Source organism: Falco naumanni, chromosome 5 (genome assembly GCF_017639655.2).
Source record: "Falco naumanni isolate bFalNau1 chromosome 5, bFalNau1.pat, whole genome shotgun sequence".
Lineage (NCBI taxonomy): Eukaryota > Metazoa > Chordata > Aves > Falconiformes > Falconidae > Falco > Falco naumanni.
In genome coordinates, this window is record NC_054058.1 from 69,650,921 (window position 1) to 69,665,340 (window position 14,420).

The window sequence follows — 14,420 nt, forward strand, 5'->3', positions numbered from 1 at the left end:
CTAACCATTATTAGTGGAGTCAATGCTCTCAAAAGATGCTGTATCTTTCCCAGGACAGCCTGCCTCAGCTTGGCCCCAGCAAGGTTGAGGCTGAAGGAGCAAGGGATACCTGTGTGCTCCAAACTGAGCATCTCCACCAGGACAGCCACGCTGATGACAGCCATCCATGTGGCAGTGAGTCACTGGCCCACGAGGCACCTCGGCAGCTCGGCATTGGCTCAGAGCTACCAGTGTCTCCCAGTCTAGCTTGGCGGCAGCTCCTGGGAATGAGATGCTGAAGCACACCAGGCACAATGGAGACAAGTCCTGGGCTCCTGAAGGGCTCCTGACCTGCTCAAAGCAGAGCTGGTGCACAAGGCAAAAAGGTTGGAAAGGGATGTTCTGCGCATCCATTAATTTTGTTGGAACGTATACATGTATTGCTGTTAACGTGTGTTTGAATGCACTTGAATCGCAGTTAGGAGGTTGAAATGCTGCAAGCTTACCGTGCTTAGTTTGAGCTCTTTGGGTAGCAAGAGTTACTTAAGAAGTGGTAACATGGACATCCAGGTGGGTTAACCACTCAAACACCTATGGAGAAGTGTGGTACTGACCTCCACATCTCTCCCTGGCTCTTCCAAATCAGGCTCATTGCTCCTCAGGGAGAAGGTTAGAAACAAAATGCTCAGTTATTTCCTATGATCAGATTTCAGAGCCCTCCAGACCCCACAGACAGCTCTGCTGTGAGCCTCATATGAGCTCCATTTCTGCAGTAACTCTTCCAGAGAGAAAGAATTAGGAAACTTAACACTTTCAGATGACAGTTGCTGGAGCCACTGTCAGATAACAGGCATGGGCAGCCGTCACAGGAGCCAGGAGCAAGCCAGGCCGCCTGATTCAGCCAGCCCAGAAGAAAGCCGTGTTTATAAAAACCCACATGAAAAAGAACGAATTGCCAATTACGCAGAACTCTTTAAATAAAGCAATGCAAACCCTTCATGTGCAGCAGACAAATGATACATGGTTGCAGGAAAATAATATAACAGATAGGGAGGCTGAGAGTAGGGAATGTGAGCAAATCCAAATCTATTTTCCAGAAGCAAGGAAATGGGCAAGCTTGCTGAAAAGGATTAGCTGGATTAGGCCAAACACTTTAAAAATACCCACCTGTGTTAGAGACTAAACATGCATCAAACAGAAACAGGAAAAAACCCACCAGATTGTAAGAAGACCCAAGGAGCCACACTCTGCTCCTGCTCAGAAAGAAAACGCTGTCAAAAAAAATACCCTATGTAAACTTGCCACACACCCCAGATCATCAACAGGCATTTATCAAATGGAACACATACCAAATGCAACTCGTCTTCCTAATCCCAAGTCAAACAGGCTTTGAGTTTCAGACCCTCAGGAAGAGATTTCCATATGATCCTCCTGTGTCTCCGTTTATGATTAGCCCTTCTAAATTTCAGCATTTACCTGACAAAACACATTGGGGAGGGCTTTCTTTTATCCCCAAAGCTTGTGTTTCTGCTTTTCCTTAGCTGCTGCTGTAGCACTCTACAGCCACTCAGCTTGGGAGGAAAAGGCTTTAGTGCAGACCCTTTGACTGACTAAAGCCCGGATCACTTTCCTGATGGTGGCAACCCCAAGCCCTTGTGTTCTGTGCCAGCACCGAAGCAAGCCAGCATTCACAGAAGGGGTTATAAATGCTACCTCTGAGCCGAAATCTCACTTTTGGGGCTCAGTAATGCAAATGAAACCTATGTGCATGGGGGGTCCCACCGGCAATAGCTGTGTGGCCAGTCTGATGGGTCTTTGTAGTTTTGGGAGAGAATTTGTGGTGTTGAAATGTTTCAGTCTGGGCTGGCGGAGCTGGACCACCGTTAGCACTCGCCGTCCTGCAGCCTGAGCTATGGTCCTCATTAACCACCGGTTGATATGTTTGGAATGACACATTCATAAACTCCTGAGTCTGATCACAGCTAATTTGCAGACAAAAAAAAGGACTACATTTGCTTCATACATTGCTTTTTGCAAACACCCTGATTGTTCCCAGATGCATCTGTTCCTGCCCAGCAGCACTCAAGGCAGCAGGAGAGGAAATAATTTCAGCTCCCTGGAGTCACTGGCCTGAGCAGTTTCATGATGCTCCAGAAGCCCTCTTCCATCCGTTCAAGGGAGCTGTACCCATCTCCCTCCTTTGATCAAACCCAGCTTCTTCTGCTGGTTTTTCTACACCAAAATACAGCAGCACGATCCCTGAACCCTTCTCTAAGGAGAGCACTTGATGTCACACACACAAGCCCTGCAAGGCTTCCTAAAGTCAGATCCAGCTTAGGATGATATTTGGATTTCACCCACGGCAGAGAAATCAGTTCTACCCATTCCCAGCGCTCTCTCCTAAACTTGCCATAGGACTCTGAAATTAGCTATGGAAAAGCTTCTCGGAAGGGTTGAGGTTGGCAAGAAGGAGGAAATTTCACATGATAGTTTAAGACCTCAGCTCCCAAGCAATTCAAGCCAACACATGTCTAGACGTTAAGGCCCAGCACAGCTATGGATGAACCTCCTTCATGGCATAACCCAGCAAATCAGCCCTCTGTTTCAGCCTGTGGCAAGATACCCACAGAAAAAAACAGCTTTGAAGTGACAGCCAGAAGCTTAGGGCTGGCTGAACATTTTATTTACAGTTTCTTATTCAGTTGGGCTACAAGATATGGTAATAATAAAAATAACTGGGCTCAGAACTTACAAAGCAACTTCTATCTGGAATGTTACTACAAATTACAAACAAGAGGGGTCAGTTGGTGAGAAATCCCCTGACAAAGTTCACGTTGCTCCCAGAGGGAGCCTGGGCGATTGAGGACCTGCCAGGGCAAAGCACTACTTGTCTGGGTAGCACCAGCTGTCTCCTGCCCCAAGCAGAGCAGCCCTAGGACCACCCCAAAGCTGGTGGTTTTGCCCATGCCTTACAGGCAGGCAAACCAAAGTGTAACTGCACCTGCAAAGGGTATCGATATTGGAGACATACCTGAGTTCAAACATCCCCTTCCTCTGTCATCTGCTCCACCCAAAAGAGACTTATTTACTAAATATTTCCCTGAGTAGAGGCTACCTAACTGCATTGACATGCCTTGTTTAACCAGAAAAGCCTCTGAGGTGCCTCAGAGGACAGTCCTGTACACAGAGGGGCACGGTGGTACTCAGAGATTTAGGTCAACCTGCACGCAACAGAGGTTACTGCTTTGTCTGGCCATGACTTTTTCATAATCACCCCTCCTGGTTTTCCCCATTCATATGTTACTTGAAAACAGCAAAACAATTTATTGTACGAATGAAATTCAGCCATGGGTCACTTGCAAACTAGTTAGTGTGATTTACAGAGCAATTTGCTTCCTGTATTGATTACGAGAAATTCCCATTGAAGGTGTGATCAAACACTTAAAGAATATTACGTGATATTGTTTCTGCTCACTCAGAAGTGGATGCAGAGCTTCCCAAACCGGCCTCCTCAACTGTCATCCTCACTGTGGGTTTTTTTTATTATTGATAAAAACCCCAAATAAGCAAGTTGGCCAGGGCAGCTCATTCAGATTTCCCACCGTATATTTTAAACTGTGATTATTAATATTGTGAGCAGTGCTTTAGCAGAGCTGTTCTTCTCCAATAGCCCATTAATTTTTAATTCAACTAAGAAAAATTTAAACAGGCATTTGTACGAAATAGGAAGCCAAGTGCTGCATCCTTGTGATGAAGGTGGCTGAACTTCTCCCAGCCAGCTGCTAAGCACCAGCGAGCCCACTGCAGCCTGGTGCAGAGATGCTTGTGTGCGGAGGCCACTGGTGTGGTGTTCTGTTTTAATTAGTCATTCCAATTTAGTTGTTCTCATTCCAGCCCTGGCCTGGCTCATTCACGGTTATCCAGACACTCTGACCGAACGTCACGGGGAGCTGAGGGATTTCACCTCCTCAGTGACGATGTACTTGAAAATATGTTACCCGTTTTGTTACTGGTATTTTTAAGCAACTTTCCAGAAAGCCAGGCTGAACATTTCCGGCCATTCAAGATGCCTTCAGCGCTCCCCATTCAGGTTTGGCTGTGCTGGGCAGGATCCTGCCCCCTTCCCTGCTTATCAGCTGCAGCCGGAGATTTGGGCGCTATGGGAAGTTTCATTTCCTGCTTCTTGGGCTGCCTGTGGCTGGCTCGAAGCCTTTCTAAAAGGAACTACATTCTTCTAATTCTTATTATTAACCCGTTGGTGATCTCTGAGACACAAGCCAGAATTGTCAGAAAATCGCAGGGTGCTAAAGAACCCATCAGCCCGTCACTACACAGCCAGCACCAGACCTTCATTTTTCCTGCTTTTCCTTTTTTTTTAAAATAAAAATTAAGGCAGATGGAGAGCATACTTGTTTTTAATGCATATTTGTGTTTGACACATGATTTGCAACCTCTGCAATGTCTCAGGCGATGCCTGCCTGTGGCACAGCCACCGCAGCCTCTCCTGCTGCCAGCTGGGCTGGGAGTGCAGGTGGGTGTGTGGGGCATGGCCACCTCCAGCTTGCTGCCCAGCACCGTGCCCCAGCAATCCAGGATGGCAAGTAAAGAAGATAAAAACAAATGCTGTATTTTAAGCAGATGCAACACATTTCTCAAAGCTAAGCGATGCCTCAAAAAATAGCTAAGTGATACAGTAACGGTGTCAGAAATGGCCAGAGCTGCTTTTCTATCTCACTGGCAGTGACTGGGACAGTTTTGGCACAGAATAAAGCAAAATATGTCCTAAATTTGTCCTTCCGACAGATACGTCTTTGCAGATCCTTCCCACCCAGCACTAATGCTTCTTCCCTGAGTTCCGCAGGCAATTACAGCGTGAAGTTGCTGAGAGAACCAGCTGAAAACCCTTATTTTTCCCCATCCCAGTGAAAATGGGCACCTGTAGCAAACTATCGCATGGCGAAACACGTGGTTCCTACCTGAACGAGGAGCTCCAGCTTCCTGTCGTCAAGGAGGTGCACTTGGCATCTGCGGCCCTCCGTCATCTGCAAGACAGAAGACACACGTGTGTCAGGGTGCTCAGCTTTCCAGCCTGGCACGCGGCTCCCCCAGTGCAAGCAAGAGGCTTTCATCTGCTGCGGTGCTTTGGTGCTTTCGGTTTGTGTTGTGGTTTTTTTTTTTGGTTTGTTTGTTTGTTTGTTTGTTTTTTAATAATTAATTCCCCTTCTTTTTGCACTGGGGGAAAGAAAAGGCTGGAAAAGCTTTCCCGGTAGCTGTCATGGAGCAGTGTGTGGTGTCTGCTTGGATGCAGCTGCTGGGAGGAGGTTGTTCCAGTGTGAAAAATGGGGCCAGGGGGATGGTTTGCAGCACAGGGGCCCCGACATTTCATACCGCAGCCTCTGGCTCTGCAGCCAGCTTGGCCGGCGGAGGAGATATCAAGACAAGTTTCACCCAAACCCCTCCGCAGCAGTGATTCAACCATCCCGGAGACAGCACAGAGCAAGCAAGGCTCCTCCCTGGGCTGTGCTGACAGTGCTCCCTGGGGTTGCACCAGCTGCTCATTTGGCCCTGAATCTCAAAATGGGCTTGTCCTGCCCAGGGTGTCCTATTTAACCTGTACCGCAGGAGCCACTTGTAATATAATTATACTGATGTAAAGGTGCTTCCATACCAGTATAGTTTATTCAACTGTTAACAAATAATAACACTTTCAGGTTCTTCCAAGGTCCTGTATATTGGGCTGCTAAGAAATAAATGAACCATGGTCTGAGGAAACACCTCTATAGTCGGCCAAGCCCTTTCCTGGCTCTCCTCCTGCATGGAGCCCCGTAAGCGAGAAGCAACTCTGTTTTGTAGAGTTACGAATCCCGACTCAGCCCCGCAAAGCCCTCCAGTGTGCACAGGCACAATCCCGCTATCTGCTAATGGGATGTAGACCACCTAAGCTTCTTTGCCTCTTGGAAATCCCTTCCTTCAGCATGACTTAGCAGCATGCAGGCAGCCCCCCCGCCGTGGGCTCACCCCACGACACTCACACATGTCTGGACCCACAGCAGCGCAGGCTCAGCTCAGCCCCACGGCATGGCTCAGTCCCCCAGGGACACACCACCCTCCAGCCAAGGCACCAGCCTGCATGGATCTCTCTATCAATTTAATGATATTTTGTGCCATGGTGAGTCCTAAAGCATCACCAGAAGGGAGCAGAGGGTCCACAGGAGCGTGGCAGGAGGACGTACAGGCTGCTGGGGACGTGGCTACTGCAGAGCCCTGGGCATTTCTGGCCTCACATCTCCCCACCAGCGCAGGCTGAGCTGAGCCTCTGATGCAAAGCTGCCTTGCAGAGAGCGGGGAGATGTGGGCTCAGGGGGTTAACTGAGGACAGCTCAGCTTTCTGCTGTAGATCTGCAGCTTAAAAAGCACTCGCTCCTGTGGCCTGATGGGGCCGGATGTGATGGCATCCAAGAGGTGGTGGTGGATGCCCCACCATCAACTTCACCTGTCTGACAGCCCAGGTGGTGTGTGGCTATTGCCATGGGATTTGCGACTTTAGCCATCGCCAGCAGCATCGCCCTCACCTTGCCGGTTGCTGGCTCCTGGCACATGAGCCTGCCTGGCTCTCCTGCGTACTCCTGTCCTCCCCCTTGCCAGCTCTGTCCCACATTCATCTCCCCCTTTCCAGGGGCCAGGACAGACCGAGTTTTACCCTGGCCCCAGAATCTTCCTCACAGCAGAAATTCAGATGTGCCAACAACTCTAGTGAGCCTCAAGGTGGCCATGCAAGATATGGAGTTTATTACCTGACAGCTTCAGTCAAAATGAGCTTTTCCCTTCAACTCACCCCAAATTTACAATCCTGGAATGCACAACCCCATGTGATCCAAGCAGACTTCACCCCCGTTGTTAACTCACACCAGCATGTCTCTAGAGTATCGTGCATGCTAAATAATATCGCTTTCCTTCTCATTTTCCGCGAGCATCACTGGAGCCCTGGCATTGCAGCCGAAGGGAAGCCTTGTAAAACAAAGCTTCCCATAAATGTCAGCCAGTTACCGTCATGGCAATAAATTTGACTTCTTACCAGAGTTCCCTCCAGTAAGTAATGTTATGCAAAATATGGCTTCTCATAAGGTATATGACTCGGTGAGTGAGGTTTTTCTCTATGAAGCCTGTATTAAACAGCCTTCAGCTCAGTTGTAAAACTAAGCCAGAGGCTCGCAGAAGGGCTTTGCAATGGTTTGTCCTGCTAAGAGTAAGAGCCATGTGGATCATGTTCACGTGGGCACAGGGAACAGCAAGTTTGCTTTGCTGTGCTTCCCCGGCAGATAAAACTCCGAGTGGCTGAGACCTGCTCCAGCATCTCTCTCATTCTCTTACTGCCACATATCTGCTGCATCCCTAAGACAGCGACGATGCACTGATATTCCAGTTTGAATAGGTGTTTACCCAAGGCAAGAGATACAGCAGTGAGTTTATCGTGGCAGTAACATACTATGGCAGGGATGGAAACACAGTCCAGCTCTCATGTGTTACACTCCATCGGTTATAACAAAGTTGAAATAAGAATGCAAGAAGGTGAAAGGGGGAAGGAAGAGGGCAAATTTTCAGAGATGTTTGTGTTTTAGTCTTTCAGGAAAGTGCTTGCTTTCTGTGTGGAGCTTTTTTAGTTCTCCATGCTTTTCCAACCCAGTTTCATACCCCCTTAGTGCTTTCACTGCTTAAAAAAATCCCAAATGCAAACAGCTGGTAACATGAAGTATATGAATAAAGTGAAGCTCTGAAATGTAGCACATGGTGGTGGACTAATTCCAAGGCATTTCAGGAACATCCCTTGCAGAAAAGGGGGAGGGAAAACACTCTGCTTTCACATCAGTTTGTCCCCAGCAGTTCTGTCCATCAGCAAAGTGGCTGTCAAAGATGACGATCCTTTTTTGTAGTTTGGCCATGCAGTGTGTGAGCACGCTGCTAAGCCGTGTACTTTATTTCTTTAGTACCGCCTTGTTTCTGTGCCTCTCAGTGGTTTGAAGGTTCATGCTACAGGCTAATGACCCCAGCTGCTGGTCTGCAGTTTTCACCTTGGCTTTTCTGCACTAGAGAGGGTGAAGAGCTGGTGCAGGAGCTGGAGAGGGTACATCAGCCACCATTTAGTCTCAGGGGGAGAAAGAGACCCAGTACTGGCCCCTGCTCCCAGCCCCATGTACCAACACAGACAGTGAGGGAGCTTCTGGTTTTGTCTTGGCTGACACCTTGAAGCTCAGAAGGACCACAGTGTATGTGGCTGAAGATCTGCCATGGTATTTCCTTCTGTAGACAAAGTAGGATGCCCAGCCATGGGGCTTCTTACTTCCCTTAGAAACAAATGATGCTTTCCAAGAGAGAAAAGACAAGAAGGTAGGGAACAGACTTCTTACTTGATTTAAGCTAAAATAGGATTGTCCTGCCCTCCCTCCTTTCTGTTTTATTATTCCGCTAGGTGTCTGAAGCCCACACTATGTGCTTTTTTGCATCATCAGATCAACACAAACTCTGCTAGTTTGTCAGATCAAGAAATGGGAACGTTTCAAAGCACATTGAGAAGGAACTGATTTAATACAGTCTGTCTGGGTGAAAGGTGCTGCTTCCAATGCTTTGCACATTGGCTGATCTGTGCTATCTGCTGCACTGCAATGGACGGAGCTGTGGCTGGCTCTAGGGCAACAAGTTGGGGAACCCCTTCTGCTTCTCCCAGAGAAGGGAAATCAACACCAAAGCCCTATAGGTGGAAACATGGGAGCGGGAGGGTTGAACTAAGAACTAAGCATAAGTAGCACCAGCGTCTGGATGAAGACTCCAAGGACTGAATTGAAGTTCTCCTCACCCAAGGCTCTAACTCAGAGTAGGATGGGGGAAACTGAGAGCTAAAAGAGGCCAAGGAACAGCTTTCCCTTCACCATGGAAAAAAAAAATCCCAGCAAAGAGACAAGGGGCAATGGTTGAGTAGAGCTGTTGACAGAAGAGGACGCTTGATGTGGCAGAGAAGTGGGGAAGCTTGCTCATGATCAAATCCTGGCTTTCACCGTGAGCTCAGTGACAGCCTCTCAGTTTCCTTCTGGAGGGCAAGAGCCCTCCACCCTAACTCTAGAAAGTAAAAGGCCAAGTGTCTAGTTCAATCTAACAGTCAAGATGCCCTTGATGCTCAAAGCGGAGAGAACTTCCATACATTTCAAGTTAGGTGAGACAATTCCTAGGGGAGCTCCACTGTTATGCCTGCTGCTCTCTCATCTGCAGCTCAGCCAGGATGATGCTGTATCTGCATCACCCCCCCCCCCCCCAAATTTCCAATGCTTCTCAAGATGTGTGAAGAGGTGGGACTGTGTTACACACTCCTGAGTGCTAACAGTTCATCCATATGGCAGGGAGCTGCACGCGCCGGGTGTGAATATGGGCCACGTGAATTTTATGGGCCAGACTTATCACGAAGTCAGATGGAAATAATGCGCCAAAATACAGAACAGATTTTTTTTTTTTTCAAAACAGCTCAGTACGTCACATTTTTCTGAAAATCTGCCACTTCTTTTAGTGCCTGCACATGCGGCGTGAACCCCGAGCGCTTGGAAAGCTGAACACAAGTGCTTTTAAAAAGCTCTGTCATTTATATACATGAGTGTGTTAAGACTAGGTATAACATATCTTCAATACCCAAACGCAGCACTTGTAAGTCATGTGGAGATCTGAAGCAATGTGTCTGTGTGAATGAGGTGCTGGATTAGTGTCCAGGAGAGCTGATTCTATGCAAGGCATGCATGCTTTCTCCTTGGCTTCTGCACCTTGATGGGAAAACTGATGCTGACCTCCTTTGCAAAATGCTTTAAGATCCATCAGTGACAACAAGACCTGACATACACACTTTTTCAGACTGACATGGGGATGCTTCAGAAAGGAGAACTATCTCATGGTTACCCATGGGATCTTCTGAATCATAGCTGTTTTTCTTAAGGAAAGGACGTTTTAGTTACCTGTATCACAAGACTTTAAATCTCCTTTGGAGACTCCTACCCAAATATTTACGCAACGGGTTTTCTAGGGAAGGCAGGCTGGTGGTTATTTTGCTCTGCAGCATGAATTGCTCTGGCAGCTGCCCTCTTCTCTACTCATCTTTGCTGTAACTCCAAACATCGTCTTGGAGAATCCTATAAACTGCCCGCGACATAGCCTGAAACTTGCACTGTGCTCAGCTAATCCCCGCGCGCCCATCACTTCATCACTAAATTATCAGCAACTGCCCACAGAGCCACCCCATCCAACACAAACAGCGAAGGCGATGGGAGGAAACAGCTCCAAAGGGAACCTTTCCCTTTCAAAATGAAAAAAACCCTCCTGGTGAAACCGCCGTCACACTAAATAACTCAAAGGCACCAAATGCAAATGCTATTTACAATGGCAGTTCTATAAATATCTGCAGCATGTTTCATTAGCCAGTGACTGCAGAAATAGAGGAATATGGCGTATTCTTCCATGAATCAAATCAGAAATTATAATTGGAGGCAGAATATTTCCTAAACGCTCACTGCCTGTATGGGAAGCAATTACTGTGCTGAATACACAGAAATCTGTGTCACTTTGCTCACCGTTTGGACAGACCCATTGAAAGGAGATAGGGAGAGATGACAGCCTGCTGATTACAATAAATTATTAGATTAAACATCCTGCACTCACTTGACCACTTTTTACTGCCTTCTCATCCTGGCAACTCCTAAGCTCGTAGGGAGAGAAAGGGAGGAAAAGCGGCACGCTTTTGATGTCTGCACAGTTTATCTTGCACATGTGGCAGCACTTCGCTGGATTGGGGCTGGTCTTGCAAGAGTTCGTCTGTTGCACTGACCAGCACTGTCTCTTTGTTTGCATGTCTCCATCTGTCATCTCCTGCCCTACACTCACACTTCAAAATCCTGGAGGAATGGACTATCTTTCTTTTTTATGTCATGTGTTTGCAGAGCATCCTCCCTATTTGCTGGTCTGCATCAGCACTAATAAATAATACTGACGGTGACTGGGATGAGGGTGGCTGCGAGACGACCTGCAAAGGGCTCAGCCGCATGGCTGATCCTTGCATGGGCACCTGGTTACATGGCCACGGCTGACCGTGCTTGGTGGGGAGCAGCAGGCAAGGCTCTGCCCAGAGGAGCCTGCCCTCAGGGCGTGCTGGTTTTTGCAGTTGTGCCTCAGCAGGAACGATCCCTGAAGAAGAGGAGTGAGGTGACTTGGTGCAAATCCAGTTCATCTGCCCCACTCATGGGGCCTGCATGCCACTGTGCGCTGGTGTGTGCGTCACCGTGGTTTGCAGCACTGCTCATGCCACTTCATGGTCCAGGTCCTAAGCCCCCATGCACACTCACTTTCCCTGCTCTTCCCCTTCACCAGAAAGGGCCACACTGAGGCAGGTTGGCTTCCACCCAAGTCTCGGTGGCTCAAAGCTTGGAGGATGGGGAGACAGTTGGGAGAAACTGTTGTTCCTGAATGATCCTCATTGCTATCATTTATTTCCATGAGTCTTTCCGAAACCAACAGTGGAAAGTCTGGTTTGCAATTTGGTTTTCAAGAGAGAGGAAAATTAATTTGGCTCAAGGCTCCTGGCAAAGGCAATACAGGTCTGTATGGCCTGCCCTGTCTGTAAATGTCAGTGACACAGCACATAATGTGGGCTGAGCTTTCTGAAATAAGCCAAAACAGAAGTACCAATGTTTGTCACTGCAGTGAGTAGGAATCCATTAGACTTCTGCTATTCCAATTTATTCGTGTCACGATTTCTCATTGGAAGGGCTATTTGGTGCTCTGGAGCAGAAAGGTTAGCTGTAAGCCAGTTGTTTTTTCCATAGGAAGGGTATCCCAGCCGTGTCCTCATGCATCTGCCACCTTCTAGCAGTACTTCTGTAGCAGAATGAAGACATTTAAAGAAACAGGAGCATCCTTTTTACTGTTCCCTTTCAAGGGAACTTGGTAGCAAATGTAGCTTTGGACCTGAAATGATGGGCCCAGGAAAGATGCTGTAGATGTGGATAATGGTGGTGCGAAGAGAAGTAGATGATAGCTGATGCATAACCAGACTCCACCTTCTCATTGCAGCATGGGTTTACCTGCTATGGAAGTGCTCTGAGGCTCTGTGAAATACATGCACAGTCCATAGCTGGATCGAATGACCAGAAAATACACACCAACGACGATGCAACATCTCCCACAGGTTTGGTAGGACTGGAGGAACGTACCACCTTTCCCTGCCAGCCTTTTTATCCCACCCATTGAAAAATCATTGTCCTCACCCATGGACTAGGGAATGGAGATGAAGTTGCCAAAACTGCGGTTAAAGATTCCGCTCTAAAAGAGCCCTCTCCTGTCCTGTGGGAAGGGAGTGCTGCTACCCTTTGGAGGAGCTTGATGTTACCCACTGCATGGGGGGTCTGCACAGGGGATGCGTTCAAGAGGGTTGCATCAAGTGCTGCAGTCATTTCTGCAAACGCTCATTTGCCAGGAAAGGAAAAAACAACCAGCTTTGGTAATTAGAAAGCAAGAGTCTTCCTCAAGAAAGGAGGAGGGACAGTGTCAGCCTCGGTGTCACTCCGGTGGAAGCGCCCCGTGCAAGGCACGACCCAGCCATTGTGTGGATGCCAACAGGGAGCGATGGGATAAAAAATAAGGCGAGCTAAAGGCTGAGTGATCTGGTGACTTTCCTGTTTTGTCTTGAGAGCTGACAAAAGAATTCCTGGCCTGCCCAGGGGCTCCTCGCTTCCTCTGTGCAGTGCTTTCCAGCCTTGCTCAGGCTCCAGCATCACCCGGGGACATCTGCACAGGTTATTTCTCACGCTTCCTCTAAACAGCGCTCAGCAAAAATGCTCTGATTCAGCAAAGCGCATAGCTGTGTTCATAAATCCCTTTTATTTCAGTGTGACATAAGCAAGTGTTTAAGTGGCTTACTGTATCAGGGCTGAAATGAAAAACCGTCTCCTACGGTTCTTAAGTCCATTTACAACATCAAGCAATAACTCTCAGGCGAACTTTAAAGCTGGGAACGGTGCGTCTTAACCTCAAAACACTTGGTGCTTGAGCCATGTAGTCAGAATTAAATCTAATTCCAACATCTTAAATTAGCCAGGGTATTACCCAGTAAACACCTAAATCACCTCTCTGAGAGCGGCTGGCCTCGGGGGCCTGATTTCGCTTATATCCTGAGATAAGAAAGTCCTTTCCTGGACAGGCTGGCTTCCTCACTGGAATGGAGGTTGTGCTAGTTTATGTCACGTATTGTTTTCTTTCTTAAAAATAATACAGATCTAAACCTTTTCAAATACAAAGGGAAGCAGAACGTCTCTTGCCCTCCCTGCCTTCTGGTGTTGATGGAGGAGGAGGGGGCATTCCCAACACATACTATTCACTACATTTGACTCTTTCGCCCTCATAACTCTTTCCATTCCCTTTCTTGGCCAAAAAATAAAGCAGTTGCCAGCTTAAAAATATATCAGCTTCCAAGCATTATCCCCACTCTTTACAAAACAGGAGTGGAGAGGGTAGGAGCTTTGATATAGTTGGTCAGAGCATCCTCTGAGCTCTGGAGCTGAGGCTGATGACAGCGGGGGTGACAGAGTTTTCAGTATTATTTATTATTTTTAGCCTGTGGGAACCCCTTCTGCACTCAGGAAAAGTGTGTCTTGATAAACCTTGACTCAGCCAGTCAGTTGTGCAGGTGGTTCAATGCAGACACCTGCTTCAAATGTTTTTAGGTAAAGAACATACCACAGCTCTTAAAAAATTGCTTCAAATTGGGATTCTGTAGGTATCTCCTCCACTTTTACCTGGGAAGCCTGTGTTGCTCCTACAGCCCCTCTGCATGTGCAGCATGCTGCCTGCACCCAGCGATGGGTGAGGGCTGTGTGCACAATAAATAATAAATAAATAATTGTGCAATCGAGGTGGCGCAGCTGCTCCTCCTCCCGCCAGCTCAGGGCTCTTCCCTGCTTTCAGTGCTTTTGTGCAAATGTGTTTTAATTTATGCAGGGAATGGGGTTTCCATCCTCTCTTGCCAGGCTTTCCTGCACAGCTTCATTGACCTGGTAGATCAGCTCCTGCCTAGAGCTGACCCCAAGTCTGGGTGAGAGAAGAGAGCTGTGGTGCTGCTCAGCTGCTCATCATTCCTTATGGAGCAGATGACAAGCTGTTCACACTGATCATTAAGGAGCATCTTTAGGTGCTGTGAAGCTGCTTGATCCATATGAAACCATTGCAACCAGAGGGTCACATCCTACAGGCAGTGGAAGGTGAGTGGCTGGGGCAGCCTACAGCCTTATCCCGCCTTATGGACCTTGGAACCGTTCATCTGTGCTATGCCATCCATCTGTATGCCAAAGTAATGCCTAAAGGCTGCAAAAGTGCCACTATCACCAAAAAACAGCAAAACCCAAGCCCCCTTCACATTTAGG

At 47.9% G+C, this 14,420-nt stretch overlaps 1 protein-coding gene across 6 annotated transcripts in view; it reads right to left on the minus strand.

Annotated features, from left to right (window-relative positions):
- FRMD4A (FERM domain containing 4A) overlaps positions 1-14,420 on the minus strand; it is a 386,977-nt gene that overhangs the window by 134,221 nt on the left and 238,336 nt on the right. For all 6 annotated transcript variants that reach the window (XM_040594541.1, XM_040594542.1, XM_040594543.1 and 3 more), the window contains one exon: positions 4,956-5,021. In XM_040594541.1, coding sequence (XP_040450475.1) covers positions 4,956-5,021 — 66 coding nt within the window. The remainder of the gene's footprint in view (positions 1-4,955; positions 5,022-14,420) is intronic.